The sequence below is a fragment of the Daktulosphaira vitifoliae genome, unplaced genomic scaffold, assembly GCF_025091365.1.
Source record: "Daktulosphaira vitifoliae isolate Bord-2020 unplaced genomic scaffold, ASM2509136v1 Scaffold_5, whole genome shotgun sequence".
Taxonomy (NCBI): Eukaryota; Metazoa; Arthropoda; class Insecta; order Hemiptera; family Phylloxeridae; genus Daktulosphaira; species Daktulosphaira vitifoliae.
In genome coordinates, this window is record NW_026099576.1 from 17929078 (window position 1) to 17945303 (window position 16226).

The 16226-nt window shown below is 29.9% G+C and overlaps 1 protein-coding gene across 2 annotated transcripts; it reads right to left on the reverse strand.

The window, feature by feature from the left end:
• Positions 1-13479: 13479 nt before the first annotated feature.
• Positions 13480-15683, reverse strand: LOC126906530 (sentrin-specific protease 1-like). 2 transcript variants are annotated; one of them, XM_050687097.1, is made up of 6 exons: positions 15512-15683; positions 15194-15297; positions 14805-14954; positions 14547-14676; positions 14347-14451; positions 13480-14074 (listed from the first exon to the last, which is right to left on the reverse strand). In XM_050687097.1, exons 1-6 carry the CDS (start codon positions 15681-15683, stop codon positions 13665-13667), a joined length of 1071 nt encoding a protein of 356 aa, XP_050543054.1. In that variant the 3' UTR covers positions 13480-13664. The 2 variants fall into 2 exon arrangements, with proteins under 2 accessions (XP_050543054.1, XP_050543055.1); XM_050687098.1 differs by lacking the exon at positions 15194-15297 and having other exon boundaries at positions 15512-15663.
• Between the last annotated feature and the right edge of the window lie 543 nt (positions 15684-16226).

Consider the following 16226-nt stretch of genomic DNA (forward strand, 5'->3'; position numbering starts at 1 on the left):
TAGTTTTCAGTATCTAGGAAAATAAGTATATGACGCAAACCATTGATTAGTTGCTAACAATCCACTTTATAAGAACTTAACTATCGATCGATAGGAGTGATGAGGATATCATAAGATTAGAAGAAGCACCACTAGAAGTTGCTGAGGAGATTATTGAAGAACCTACCGAGGGAACTAGTGCTTACACGAGCATCAGAGATTTTGCGAAAATTGTACGTGCTTCATGACATCAAAGAAGAAACGATGCCATATATTCACATCAGGATATGCAGACGTACAACAATCCTGGTGCGATGGCTTTGTCCAACATCCTAATATTCATACATCACAACACTGGTCACTAAATGTAACAGGTGACCAAATCTATAGCGAAATAAGATTTCATACGGAGATATGTCCATCGACATATCCTATTGAAGATTATGGTGCGAAATTTCAATGCGGTCAAAGATGATATGATTGCATTTGGCAAAAGATTTGAGATCACCTTTGATGATGAACCAAGAATATATTATGGAAATTGGAATGATAAGTATAATGTAGCAAACCCTTCATCAAAGTTTGAAAGGTTTCTTCGTGGTACAGTAGCGCTCAAAAGTATTTTGACAATTAGTTTAGACCACTAAATGGCGTGGACCTGCAAGACAGTAAGTAGCCGACCATTTTCTAGTGAAAAGTGCAGCAGTCTGCAGCTGTTATTCTTTGGAAAAGAAGCTAACAACGTAGGCATAAGTAAAAAAGTCTGTTTTTTCAAAATACAGTGCTCAAAAGTATTTTGACAGGTGTATTTGTTAGCGCTAACACCTATTTTATTTTGTAATTACTTTGTTATGGTGTTAGTTGCAGTTTTTATACATTGCGTGGACCCTTCTAACCAAAATGCCGAAGATTAAAGAGTATTCTACTGATCTAAAAGAGGCGGTTAATGCAGCATTACAAAGTGCCCGTTCACAAGCTAGTGTTTCAAGAGATTTTGGACTATCCAGACAGATTGTCAGTGTATGGAACCAAAAATTTCCATCCCGTGGCATAGTAAAGAATGCTCAAAGATCGGAAAAGCCACGAAAAACAACCGAGAGAGTCAATAGGGACATTTGACGGAGATCAGTTGCAAATCCCCGCCTTACAGCTGTAGACATTACTCGCGATATAAACATTTCACACGGTGTTAATTTTCATATATCAACTGTAAAATGTCGCTTGAACCACTTGGATTTGAATGGTCGATGCCTCAGCAAGAAGCCATTGATTTTTGTAAAGAACCGGAAGGGCAGACTTTCATTTGCTATTAAGTACAAGTCTTGGACAACACAGCAGTGGTCGACCATTCTATTTAGCGATGAAAGCAAATTTAATATATTTTCATTAGACGGAATATGGTGTGTTAGAAGTCCTGTCAACACTCGTGACAATGTCCGCTACTAAGTTCCAACCGTAAAACACGGCAGAGGACATGTTATGGTCTGGGGATGCTTTTCACGAGCTGGTATTAACCCTTTGGTCAACATAGAAAGCATCATGGACCGCTTTAAATAAGCTGACATACTAAAAGATAATATAATGGAACATGCCGAAGAAATTTTCGAGGGTAACTGGTAATTCCAACATGAAACGATCCCAAACATGTTAAAACCTTTTTGTCTAAGAATGGAGTCTGCGTGTTGGATTGGCCTAGTCAAAGTCCAGATCTGAATACAATTGAACATTTCTGGGACAAGCTAGATAGAAGGATCCGTCAACGGGAAATAACCACCAAGACAACTCTACTTCAAACATTACGTGTAGAATGGGCCAAAATTCCTCTTTCTACAATTGAAAAGCTGATTAACTTCATGCCAGCTCGATGTGAAGCGGTCATCAGGTCTAAGGGATATGGTACCAAATATTAAACTTTCAGTCACTAATTTCTGTGTTTTTGCTTGTTTTTTTGTTAATTATTTTTTAAGAAAATATTTATTTTTGTTGATTCTATTTTTGTCAAAATACTATTGAGCGCGGCAAACTCCAATAAAGATAATATCCAATGTTTATACTAAAGTTTTTGTATTTTTTTTTGTTTCTTCTTGATTTTTTTACGTTTAGTAACAATTCAGAGTCATAAGATTTATAGCTCCTGTTAAGATTTTTTTTAAATCGCCATTAACGTGTTTGTCAAAATACTTTTAAGCGCTACTGTATNGTATATAGCGCCGGCATATTGATAACAGGTGGACAATCATTCCGAATGATTTATTACTACAATGGCAAATATTTCAGCAATTCACAGTCATGTGGTCAAAAGGGATCCAAAGCGAACGACAGCAACGGAAAAGCTTGCATCATCAAATGTGATAATTTAGAAGTTTGCGAGGATCTATAAACGTGTGATAGACAGCATAAATGTACACAGTATTCTCTTCATTACGTTGATGTCGAAGTCATTAATATAGAGGAAACAGAAACACAACAGAGTATTGCAACGTTAACGACAGCGTCTGAAACAATAATTTCACAACAGGAATGAACTAGTCAAATAATTCCACTGTAGACATCAGTGACGGCACCAATTGATGCAACCCAATGTAAAAGATGAACTACAGGTTTCACGGAATCTCAATGAGATCACCCCTAAAACAAAGGACAATATCGTTAATGTGGGACATGAACTGAAAGTAGTATTTGCCTGGTACTTCTTTTATTTCTTTATGGAAAGTACAGTTTTAAAAACATAGACCCGTAAATATTACAGCATTAGATTACTTTCAGTTTAGAATTTTGGGAAGTGATACAAGATTTCCACGCAAAGACTCTCTTTTATACCTTATCATTCTTTGAATATTATTATATCAAAAGCACTATATAAGCATGTGGTAAGAAAATCGTTAATCGAAAAGGAGCAGTCGAAGAGTCTTCCATCTGTATGTGAAAAATTTGAGGTTCTGCAGCTTATTGGATATCAGCCTTGAACGAGCTCAAATCAGATGTTTAAANGTTCTGCAGCTTATTGGATATCAGCCTTGAACGAGCTCAAATCAGATGTTTAAACCTACTTTGTAACATTTAACTCAAATGATGTCAACAGGTTACATCAACGAAAAGCTTTGATAATAGTTGATGGTAAACCAGATGTTGATCCTATTACGCTCGACATTCACGAGACTCAAAGACTTATGGAAAAGTACCTAGTAATTTTGAGTCGACATTTCATGGTTTGAGTAAATGCTCTAATGAAATTTATCAAAAACAATTATGACGTATTTGGCGGCTATGTGCAAGACAATTGGTGGCGTATTGAGTTCTAGAATAGGGGCAGCCCTCGACTTTATATGGTGATTTGGATTGAAAATCATCCAGAGTTTGACTCAAAAGAAGGGAAACTTCTTCTCGATCGTAACTGTTGCTGTAGAATGCCTACAAAATAAGATCCAGAGCTTTACGATCTAGTAAAGAAATGTCAAATGTATGCCGATGAATTTGATATATCTGACATACTTGTACAAAAAATAATACCACTGAAGATGCCGATTTAACTTTCCACGTCAAGAATGTATTAAGATGAATTGTGTCTCATCCTTCAGATGATTTTCTTCGTAACGAAGGTAGACTTTGTTTACTTAAGCGTCAAAAGGAAGATGTGTGGTTAAATAATTACCACCCGGAGTTATTAAGATTGTGGACAGGCAACATGGATATTTAGCCGTGCGGATCAAACGAAGCGATAGCGTACTATATAGCAAAGTATCTATCGAAAGCAGAACCTGAAGGGGTAAATTCTGGAATTGCACAAGCAATATAACAAAATAAACGTGAAGAGACTGATATTTCACGCTAACTGTTCAGGATATTGTAGCGTTACGCTACAGCTTTAGTACCGTTTGTCAGTTGCAAGGAAGTCCACTGGACTGCGCTGTTTGATAACTTTTATTCATAAGAATATAATATTTATATAATATTTTTTATTTAATTATATTGATAATAATGATAGTAGACTCTTTTATGTTACATATCAGTCCAAAAGGGAACTCGCAAATTAAATAAGATATTAAAATACACATTTATTCATTAGAAAATATTAAAAAATAAATAATCAGTGGGCGATTGGTCTACACTACTTAGGTGGTGACGGGTAGTATAAAGTACACCTTCACTGCTTGAATCATCATTCTTCTTGTTCATTATTATGTTTAATAACTATTTATATTATACTAGTGATTGCAATATTAATTGCCGACTAGTTTACGTACATACACCGCTCACCGAGTAAGTTTCTTTATTTCTTTCCTTAAATCTTAATATTTAATATATAGAAATTACAACGGTGTTTGTAACAACGCGTTACCAACCGTGATCAAAATTGTATATATTTAAGTTCTTTACTTAAAAAGTTAGTTTAATCTTCAACGTCGATCATCATAACCATCGTGTTATCACCGTGATCAAGATTACTGGCTTTTTCTAAATATTCCTTTTAATCCTTTCAACCCAACCAACCGTGATACAATAGGTTATACTTCTACTTTCACCTTAAATTAAGTTTGCTATTTAAATTGATTATTTGAACAATTTGTGTTTTCGTATTATTGATGAATTTAAGTTAGTAAACAACATATTTAAAAGAGTACTAACGTAGAAACGTTTCAATATGTATGAAGATTCTTCATGAACGACAAGTATCGGCTGCAGAATGTGCGTATAATATACATGTTGGAAGCGAAGTTCGCACCCCATTGAAATAATATACGCTCTCATACGCTGTTTTCAATCAACTAACAACTCAGAAGTTCACATTAACTTATCTATATCAAGATAACTATTAATTTTAACTTCTCCCACTCTTATCTACTCTCCAATTAATACGATGGATAAGAAACCAACTGAGCCCACATCCGAGACAAACCCCGCTGGTATCCAACGTGGTCATCCCGATAAGCAACGGAATCAAAAAGCTCTCGGAACGCTCACCAATTTAAGTCTCAATCCGACAAACCAAAAACACAGTCGGATTCGAAATCCAATCTACCCGCTTTAATCAACAAGCCAATTAGACTACATGACAGTAATCATGTCGGACCATACGTAACAAATCCATGCGAAAGTGTTCGCTGTTCGCATCGAATATATATGGCAGTACGCGAGGTAGCCCCCATACTGATGAGAACAATCTTTCAAACGTAATTCTGCCTGAATATAACGATAGTTATTATAGTAACCTCGCTCCTCCTGGCGAAGGTGTTGACGACAATATATATATCTTATACGAAGGAATTCCTTGAATAGGCGTTCTCGCTGAAGCAGTTCGGAACTCTATAAGTAATGCTCCTACCGGCGCTTATCAATCTCAAGTGACGTATATGGGTCTCCAGCCCAATAGAAACTTGCTTGGTTTAAGACCTTTAGGCGCTAGGCGTAACGAACCAGTCGCCAACCAAAACAGTCATGGGAAGTAATTAGTAATTAGTAACAAACTTGTTAGTTGCGACTGACTGTTTCAGTAGGTGAACAGAAACGTACGCAATCGAAGCGGCAACGACAAAAACAATTGTTGATACGCTAGAGCGCGAATTATTCTCACGCTTCGGATATGTGCGCGTAATTTTATGCGACAACGACAAATCGCTGGTGTAGAAGGAAATGATCAACGTGATGAACCGGTGGTTTGGTTGGGTTGGGTCCCGTCAGATTAGCGGATCACCTAGGGAAAGGAGTGTTTTTAACAGACCAAGTTCCCCAGCGAAAAATTCACGTCTCATGTATGAAAAATGAAAAGAAATTACTATGACACGTAAGACCACAAACTGGCTGACGGATTGTGATATTTATATGTTTTTTTATGTCTGTTTCAGCATGTACAACAACAGCGACCCCAACCCAACGTCCTGACATCACCGCCCCTAACTTCTTTACCCCACGACGGCCTCTCCCCCAGCATCCGCAGCGCGCGGTCCTCACCGTTCGAGCAGAGCGCCGCTAGAAGCGGTACAGAGAATACATGCCGAAGCGTTGGGGAGAGGTCGTCGGCGAGACGACACCCGCCGACCCAACAACATCAACCACGAAAACAACAAACACAACAACCGACACGGCTACAGCACCAACGGAAGGACCAACCACAATAGAAGAACCGCTGACGGAGGAACCTATTGTTGTGTTATCTAACTGCGTTGTCGCATCTAACCTGTACAACATAGTTCAATAAAGACACTCATACCACACACACGTGATCTATGTTAATTAATATTATATAATATCTTATTTTAATATTGTTCTAATATCGTCAATAAGAGAAGACGAAACATGGCGCAGTCGGTATTTTAAATAATACGGTAATAATAATAATAATATTTATTATAAAAATATCCGTAATAATGACGGATTATGAAAGGCCCGAAAAATTGAAACATGACGTACAAGCCAATTTCAAATTATTCAGGCAAGAAGTAGAGATCTACTTCACGGCTAACGAAACAACGAAAAAGACAAAGGAAATTCAAGTCGCCAGACTGTTGAACCTGATGGGTCCTGAAGCAAGAAAAATATACTTCCAAATTGAGGAAAATATAGAGGAAAAGAATGTAAGCGCAATACTTGACGCAATGGAGACACGGTGGATACCAAAGCGAAACTTAGTAATGTCACAGTTCAAATTTTTCCAAAGAAAACAAAATCAAGTAGAACCATTTGATAAATTTTATACGGATTTGAAAGAATTAATAAAAATATGCGAATTCAAAGATGCAGAAGAATAATTACTAACAACACAAATAATTTTAGGCATCTACAATAATAAGACTCAACAAAAACTGTTAGAAAACAATTTAAACTTAGAGAGAACTGTTTAATTTTGTCAATCGATCGAGCTTTCAGAATTTAATAGACAAGAAATTGAATCAACCGGAACAACAAATAATGGGAACATGTCAGTAAAGTTTAACAATCATCAGCAGCAACATAATAATAGAGGTAAAAAATTGTATGGTAATAATAGGAACAATTTTGTAAAATATATATAACAGTGGCGGCCCTGTTTAGAGGGACACTGTGATCACTGTTGTAATTTGTATTATCATATAGATTTAAGGTGTAAAATCTATGGTAACATTTTTAATAATTAATAATTATTTTTATTTTATATAATTTAAAGAGTATACAGTAATAAGTTTTAAATTATCGATTCTTTATTGTTTATGTGTGTACAGGGTGATTGATTAACTATGCCTCACGAATTATCTCTGAAAGTATAGGAGTTATAAACAATTTTTTTTTTTTTAACATTATGGATCTTTGATGAGATATGTTTCACGAGAAAATTTAAATTTTTAACACCATCCCTTTTGCTTAAAAATAGTGTCAACTTCATATTTTCAAATGGCAACACTATTTTTTTTTTATACCATTAGATTTAGTTTAATAAAAAAAAAATTTTTTGTAAAAAAAATATTTTATTTTATTAAATATTAAGCGCTCCACGGCTCTCTAAAGTTTAGGATTTATTAAGAAAAAATCATTACAGACGAGAACGTTATGGATCGTAAATCGATAAGCGCTACCACTTCTTATCGGTACACTAAATAATAACGATACTATATTTACCCGACTACTGTTTTATTTGTTAAATCCCCTAAACTTTAAATAGTAATATCTCGCTTAGAATTTATTAAAATTGATTTTTTTTTTTTTTTGAGAAAATTTTTTTTTTTATTATTAACAAGATTAATAAAAAAAAAAACTGGGTTGCTATTTGAAAAACTAAAGTTGATATTGATTTAAGGGTTGAGGGATGAAGATTGAATCTTCATTTTTCTTGTCAAGTAGCTCAACAAAGATTTATAACAAATAAAATAATTACATATACGATAATACTAATATTTTTAAAGAAAATTCGTGAGGCATAGTTAGTCAATCACCCTGTATTTGTTATACAATTTAGTTGGGTTGGGTTAAACATTTGAACACTTAGTTAAAAGTAGAAGGTAATCAACACACTAACGTTTCGTTAGTCGATCACAAAGTACAAGGAATATTAGCTACACTCGCATAGTAATTGGACTAATTGGTTTTTCAGCTTATTTGATTCTGATTCTTCCTTTCCTATCACTCCCTGTACAATAATTTCCTCTAACAATTACAAAAAAAATTATATATATTTTACAATAAAATTATTATTTTTGTATCAGTCACTTTTATACAGCTATTGATTTTAAGTTAAGTTATTTGAAAATTACACTTTTTATACACATTAAAAATAACAAAAAAAAATGTTCCTGATGTTGCCCAAGAATGTTAAGTACATTTAAAATAATAAGAGTTGTTAATTAAATCTGAGATTACTTCTAAACTAAACCAGATTGATTACAATTAAACAAAACAAATACCAATTTAGTAAATTAATATTTTAAGGGAGTCTCGTTTATACTACACCCCCTATTACAAATTATCAACATCTATACATAGATTAATTTATTTTTAAAATTTTTAATTCTCTATTTTATTTACCCCTGTTTTGAGTTACTACACTTGCAAATATAAAATGCTTTATAGTCTTATATTTATAGGACACAACTCTAGATAGTCCACTTATTGGGGAGAGTTTGCTGAAGAATAATATTTTGTAATGTTGAACTGTCAGTTAACAAGTCAATTAATTTACAATTAGAACAAAAAAATATTATTAACTTTAAATAAAATACTTTTGAATTTACAAATACTTAGTAAGTAAAACTGTCAACAAAGAAGTAATCAATTTAAATTATGATTTAATTAGCTTAAAAAATTAATATACATAATCTGCATAATTAGAAACTCAATATTTAATAAAATATATAGTAAAATTAAATTTTAAAATAATAAGTAAAAATAAAAGTATTTATCAGCTGTTACATAAATTAGACAATCATTCATATAGAATTTCTTCAACAGAACTATTATATTACAATATAATATTTTACTATATATTCACTCATTTTATTCCACTTTTTTAAAATTATTAACTAATTTTTTTCTCTTAAATTATTGTGTACGTCATAAGGAATGTGTATTTCGACAGCGATAAAGTTCTCATATAAAACTTCAATATTTGACAAATTGATCCACAAAATTAATAACGTATTATAGATATTTTTTTGTAATTTTATAATAGTATTTTTTTTCAAATGCGCGTACCTGCGGCATCACTTTCCGTTGATGCTAGCTAGATACAGCCCGCCATTTTTTTTTGTGTAACTTTATAAAACGCGTACCAGCGACAAGACTTTTTGTACAAGTAGGCCAGATACTGCCCGTCTTTTTATCATGTAAATAATAAACACATTTTTGTTACACCAAATACAAATATTAAATTGTGTGCAATAAATTTATTAAAAAGTTAAGAGAATAACAAGTTCAATAAGCTGTAAAATGAAACAAAATAATCCAGAATTAAAATGCTTGTATAAAATTAAACGAAAACCTTTTAATACTTATTTTTAGTCATTTAAGAAAACATTAAAGCATTTTCAATAATATTTTTAAATTTAAATATTATTTATTAATTGGTTTGTATAAAATTAAATTACTTGATTGTTAGTTTTAAAATATTTGTTTGTCACTTTAACAATATTATTTATCATGTATTATTTATCATGTAAATGATAAATATTTACGATTTTTAATTTAACTATTATTTATTATTGGTAAATATTGGTATGTATAAAACTACTTAATGAATTGATCGATTGTACTTAAATTACTCATTTGACAGTTCAACAATATTATAACAATTAATTTATCTTGAACTATTTATTATCAAATAAACTACTTAAATATATATGGTACTAAATTTAAAATAGCTGATTGATGGATAGATAAATAATAATTACTTAATAAAACCAAAGATTTTCTAATTTGAAAAAAATATTAAATGAGTTAATTATTTTAATTTTGTTATTGTTGCATAACTTAAGAATTTTTATATAATATAAATATAAAGTAATAATCATAGATTAGATAAACTTATTATAAACAGCAATATAACGTACTTACTTGAGAAGGTTGATGAAACGATTGACAAAATTTACAAAAGAATATTTCGACAACTGTAAGACTACCCCCTCTTAACATGATAATAACTCCTCGATGGTTGAGCGACGACGATAGACTGTATTCGACTAAAGGTGTTCATATCAAACACAAAACACCAATGGTAGGTACCCCCACCACGTTTTATAATATGTGATGAAAACGTAGTCTAAAGAGTAAAGACGCAAATCTAAGCCATCAAAATCATTAAAAATATTGAAAAAATTTTTTATTTAATAATTTGTATAAATTAAATTTTATCTAGTACATGTTAACTACTCATTAATATAATAATGATAAATTATAATACTGATCTATTCAATATTTAGAGATATATTATTAAATAAAAACTTAATAGATGAAAATTAGTATATATTCAATAATCAAAAATAGTGCGATTTCACTATATAAAAGGCAAATCTAATAATTGAATGAAAGATTATACCATAAAATATTAATAACTTACAGCCATAGAAACTCCATTAAAAAAAAAAAAAGAAAATTTATAATCCAGAAAGTGTACGATATATACTAAATAATGCGAATTACTTTTTATATGTATACACTCAAATAATGGATGCGAGCCTGAAGAATAACTAAAATTTTAAAAATAAAGGACACCCATAATAGAACGACTACGACTAATAGAGAAAACGAATTGGTTATCAAAAACATTATAAGTATAGTATTAGACCGATTATTTATTGTACGTTTACTGTAGACGATAATGTCGATAGATATTTAATAATAGAATTTATACCTGCATGACAAGGTTCAGCTGGTCACTTGACCGTGACTCAAGATTTCGCAGAAGTTGTTTATCAATAAAATTACCATTAAGCAACAAGAAACCGTGAAATGGTTGTTACATATTTATTCATTGAATAAGACAAATATTTTGGAATTTTTATAAAAATAATATTTTTAAGTATTTAGAATTTTATTTGAAGAGGTATTATAGGCAAATCAATCGTTAAATAAACTAATTAATTTAATTTAAAATCAAGTTAACGTAAAATCTAAATATCTATGTTAAGTTAATAAATTTAACTCCTTTACGCCTAGCCATGTATAATATATAATATAGAGTATTATAATTAAAACAATAAATTGTTTTGTACGAGGCAGCTAGACCGTATGACGGCTAGTTGTACACCGCACTAGAATGCCGTTTTACCTTAAGCCTGTTTAAATAACTATTATTGAAGCGGGAATGAGTCACCTGTGGGATGACGGCTAACTGTACATCCAATAATTAACGAGAGTAAACAATAATTAAATAACAAATAACCACATATATTAGTAATTCATGAGAGAGTATCTTAAATTTAAGGGGCAGCGGAGGGGCCATTAAATAGTGCGGCAAAAACAAAGATAGTGTTAAACTCAATTAAAACAAACAATAAATAATATAAAACTCAGTTGAACAGATGAAGTTGTTGATAATGATGAGTGGACTGTATGAGATCTTATGGTAATGGTGTCGAACATCTGAGTATACGAGGCAGTGTAGATCCAGGCACGTAATGGCAGATGAGAACAGACAGCGAAAAAGCGACTATGGCAATGAAGATATTTAGTGATGGTCAGGGCCCAATCACTAGTGGCGTGCAAGGGCACGAACACTGAGCACAAGGGAGCAAATAATTCAAGCAAAGGCGCTTGCTACAAAAAATAAAAAATGACCCATAAACTAATGACTAACGACGTTGAACTATACACCGATGACAATTGACACGGAGGTCATAGATTGCCGTGCTGAGTGGTCAAAGGGATGAGTGAAGCAAGACACGCTGGAGAACAGTTGTCACACGATATAATATAATAAACAATGACTGTAACAACTGCCTACTAGTAGATCTTTGCTAAAGACATTCTGTACCAATCAATAATAATCTTCAATATTATAATAATTTATGTGCACACGACCGGCCGCAACATCCCATCCCGGAGGGCGCAAAATCATAAAATGAATAATTTACGGTAAAAATTGTTATTCCTGTTATGATTTGCATACAACTTCAATGTCATTTAGATTTATTGGTACTTTGGTTAATTGGTCAAAAATTGTATTTAGTGTACTACTTATAGTAATATTTTTCTACTTACAAATATTTATTGAACTGGATATCTTTTTTGATCGATACGGATGTCGAAGTAACATTTCGGTGAAATACCGAGCTGTAATATATATTAGCTAGGCATATAATTAATATAGAAAATATTATCTAAAAATCTAAAAACTAAAAAAATTGATTTGAATAGTCCATGAAGTTTCAATTTTATCGTGTAATATAGGTCATTATTTTGTAAAACTGAAAACAAAGTATTTTTGTAATGTTTGGTTTAACTATGAATTTCTTGATCTATTATTACAAAAATATAATATAGTCTATTATTTGTAAACCTAGAAGTAGAACACTTTTGTAATGTTTAGATTAATTGTAATCCCCGAATTATTGTTACTAGATCAGGAAGTAAATATTTATAAACATTTTTGAAAATGATTACTATATGAATTTTATAAAAAGAAAAACAAAATATGTTAGTATATAAGATGAAATGGAATGAATTGTAGGGGGAGGAGAGAAAGAGAAGACCTCGGGAGTACCGAAGGTAATCTCTTTCCTCGTGATTCGTTTGTGACATTAAGTGTTCATTTTGTGTATTATTTATTTATTCTGTTTTAAGTGTATCAATATTTTATATAATTTTACTTTGATTATATCTTTATTAACTACATTTTGAGTTATTATTGAACTATTATAACTATTAGTTAGTACAAAAAGATTGTTTCATATATAAATACAACAATCGAAAAAATTATTCCTAATAATAATGTTTTTTTTTGTTTTATCGTGCAAACAACAAATTATTGGGGGTCGGAATCGATCATTTTATATAAAATATTCAAAATTAAATGCCTTGTTAAAACTAAAATAAATTTATTCGTTACATTCATTTTTTTAAATATAATACTTTTAAAAAAATTAAGAAAAACGTGCATAACTTTAAATATTATTATAATATCCATCGTTAACAATTATTATGCCATTGAATTATAGTACATTGTTATTGTGAAATTCTTTATGAATCTCATAATTTACTATAAATAAGTTGTTAAAATAGTAGATACATTTGTTAACTTAAAAACTTAAAATTGGTTGACTTTTTAACTTAATTGTATCCATAACTGTATATTATAATATTTGTATATTCACATAATAAGAACAATAAATTATTTCAGTCAAGATAAATTTATATTAAATTTGAATTTCTTTAATGAAATAATGTTACAAAGAAAAATAAGATTAAAATAAAATAACAAAACACCAATTAAACATAGAAAAAGTAAAAAAAATGTTTGGTGGTATACAAATAAAAATTTCAATTTATAGTGAATATTAAGAAAATTTATATAAAATACAACAATAAAATTTCATTCATAAAAAATATTAATAGAATAGCTCGCCAGCAATAATTTCATTTTTGTGTCTTAATCTTATAAAAGGCATAAAATTTGCATTTATTGGTGTTGTATCTCCTCGAGACATTTTTTCTGCCAGCTCAACAGTAAATGGCCCACAATCATGTCCATTGGTTTGGCGAGATGTCTCGCCTATTTGTAATGTCTATGTAGAAGCTTTTCCTTTTTTATCCATCTCCCATTCAATTAAGAAATTTTTTAATGTCATTGGATAAGGACCCTTATACGACTTAAGACTATCATATGATGTCACAGTCTTTTCAGGTATATTAACCACTGTCAATATCCAATGACTCTCATATACATTCATGGGCACAAAAAGTAATTTTATTGTGTGAATATCTTTTTTTATCCATCTTCTTACAGCTGGATAACCTCCTCGAAGATACGCTACAATAAAATCAGTGACAACTGCATAAACTTCACCTTCTGACCGTTTTACTATCATTTTAATGTACTCATTAATTGTGTCTGAAGTATACCATGATGTGGGCGATTTAAATGAAGGTGCATTATACTGATCAAGAGATTTTGTGTTCTGATCTTGCATTACTTCTGCAAGTGTAACCATATTTAAACATTTTTCATAAAATTAATAAAAGACTTTGTTGAACAGTTTACTATTATTTAGGTTTATTTAAGGTTTTGGAATATGAAATTAAACACGTATAATTACTTTTGTTTAAAACGTCCATGGACCCCCTTAATGACACGCCTCTGCAGAAGTTATATTAATTTAACTCGTATTATTATAATTAATTATGTTTAATAAATAATCTTTTTTTATTTAATTTTACATAAAATAAATAGATTAAATAACTAATTACCTTTTTCTTTCTCTGGTACTTTTATTACTTCAATAGTGGACAGAGCAAGTAAATTTACGTCATTCGGCGTATTTAAGGTCAAAGGATTAGAACTAACTTTTGGCTCTAAAATAATTTATGTTTAAAAATATTACATATTTGTTTCAAAAATCAAAACTTCATATTTTTTAAAAATGAATTATATTTTAAAAGTTGTATACTTTTTATGACTTTTTCATCTTCTTCGGATGAATTTCTTTTTAAATTTGGTCGAGCAGTAGTATTAGAAGATATCTCAAAAAGTTGTTTTTTTATTTCGGATTTGCGTTCCAAATTTTTCTTATGAAAACTCTTAACGGATCATAAAAATATATTTAATTATATGATAAATTTATTTAAGAAATCTGCTTTAAGTCCAAAAAATGGTTTAGGGTATACCCTAAAATCTTTTTATTGAAATAAAGCATAATAAAATATACCTTTTCTAACAAATCAGCTGATATTAATAGCGGATTGTCTTTTGAAATTGCTATATTTTTTTTTTCTGTTGAATTTAAAATTTCATTTTTATATTTTTCAGATTTTTCATTCTGAAAAAGTGTTCCGAATTCTCTTTGCTGCATCATATTCTAGGTAACCAAAGAGATATTTAAATAAACAAATAAACTATACTTAATATTATATTATTATCTTCGATAAAAATTGAATTTCCCATAAAAATCTAATAGAAAAAATAGCAGAATAATATTAAACATTATGTTACTGCATTTATATTAAGGGGGTTGATAGTTTATTTTATATTTTTGAATCAGACAAACCCCAATAACATAGCTAAATCGAATAAATATATTAATATAATTATAGTTACCAATTTTTCTGGAATAATTTTATCATTTTTATTCGTTTTTCGATACGTGCGTTTTTTTGGAATAATGGAATTTTTTATAGGATAAATATTTTTATTAATAATTGCTGCAAATTGAATATAATTTTAATAATTATTAATTAAATAATCAATTTCGAAAAAGGTTTTTAATATTAAAATAGTTAAATTAAAGTAAAGCGACTGAATTATTGTTATATATGAATAAGAGAACTTATTATTAATTTTTCTTATATTTTATATTAAAAAACTTTTTCTCTATTCGAAATAGTTAGTTTAATTATTAATCTTAATAGTGTTTACAGATAATTCTTCCATCTTTAGTTGACTTTTTTGATATTTGTCCTTTATTTGTATTATTTAAAACACAATTGGAATGCATGAAACGACGATTCCATATTTCTTCAACTCTGCGTATGACCTTATGTAAGTTTGATTCATTTGTTTGACCAAAAATATTTTTTTCACTTGCCATATCAATAACTAATTAAATAAATCTTAATAATTACACAAGACGATAGTTTATTTTTCACGGGAAAAAACGAAGTGAACTCAAATGTCGATAAATTCAACATTTACATCTAATTGTCAAGAAAACTTAATTGTAAAAATTCATTAAAAAAATGTATAAGCCAATTATAAATAAATTTAGTATAAACAATAATTATTTATTTTTATTTTATTATTGGTCAAAGAATACAATGTGTTAAGAGTTTATTATAGAGAATTATCAAAATATGTATATATTTTTTAAAGAAAAAACTTTTGAATTTGTATGTTTATTTATTACATTAGTTTACAAATGATACAGATATTTTATGAAAGTTCAAGTGGAATAAATTTGATATCGGTTAACAGAATATTTATACATATAAAATTTAATCTGTATGAAATAAAATATCGACGTTTGGATTTATTCTCTTGTAACTATTAAACATTTTGCCCAGGTGACATTGCTATTACCATTTAGTTATGAATAAAAAACATCATGCCATGTGATTAAAATCAACATAAAAAT

What these genes read in the sequence shown, in the direction of transcription:
- LOC126906530 (XM_050687097.1), bottom strand. Translation starts at nt 15,683, where the DNA reads ATGGCAAGTGAAAAAAATATTTTTGGTCAAACAAATGAATCAAACTTA. An exon ending in TAAAGATGGAAGAATTATCT is followed by an intron (nt 15,298 to 15,511) that starts GTAAACACTATT and finishes TTCAATTTGCAG; the next exon opens with CAATTATTAATAAAAATATT. An exon ending in AGATGAAAAAGTCATAAAAA is followed by an intron (nt 14,452 to 14,546) that starts GTATACAACTTT and finishes AAATTATTTTAG; the next exon opens with AGCCAAAAGTTAGTTCTAAT.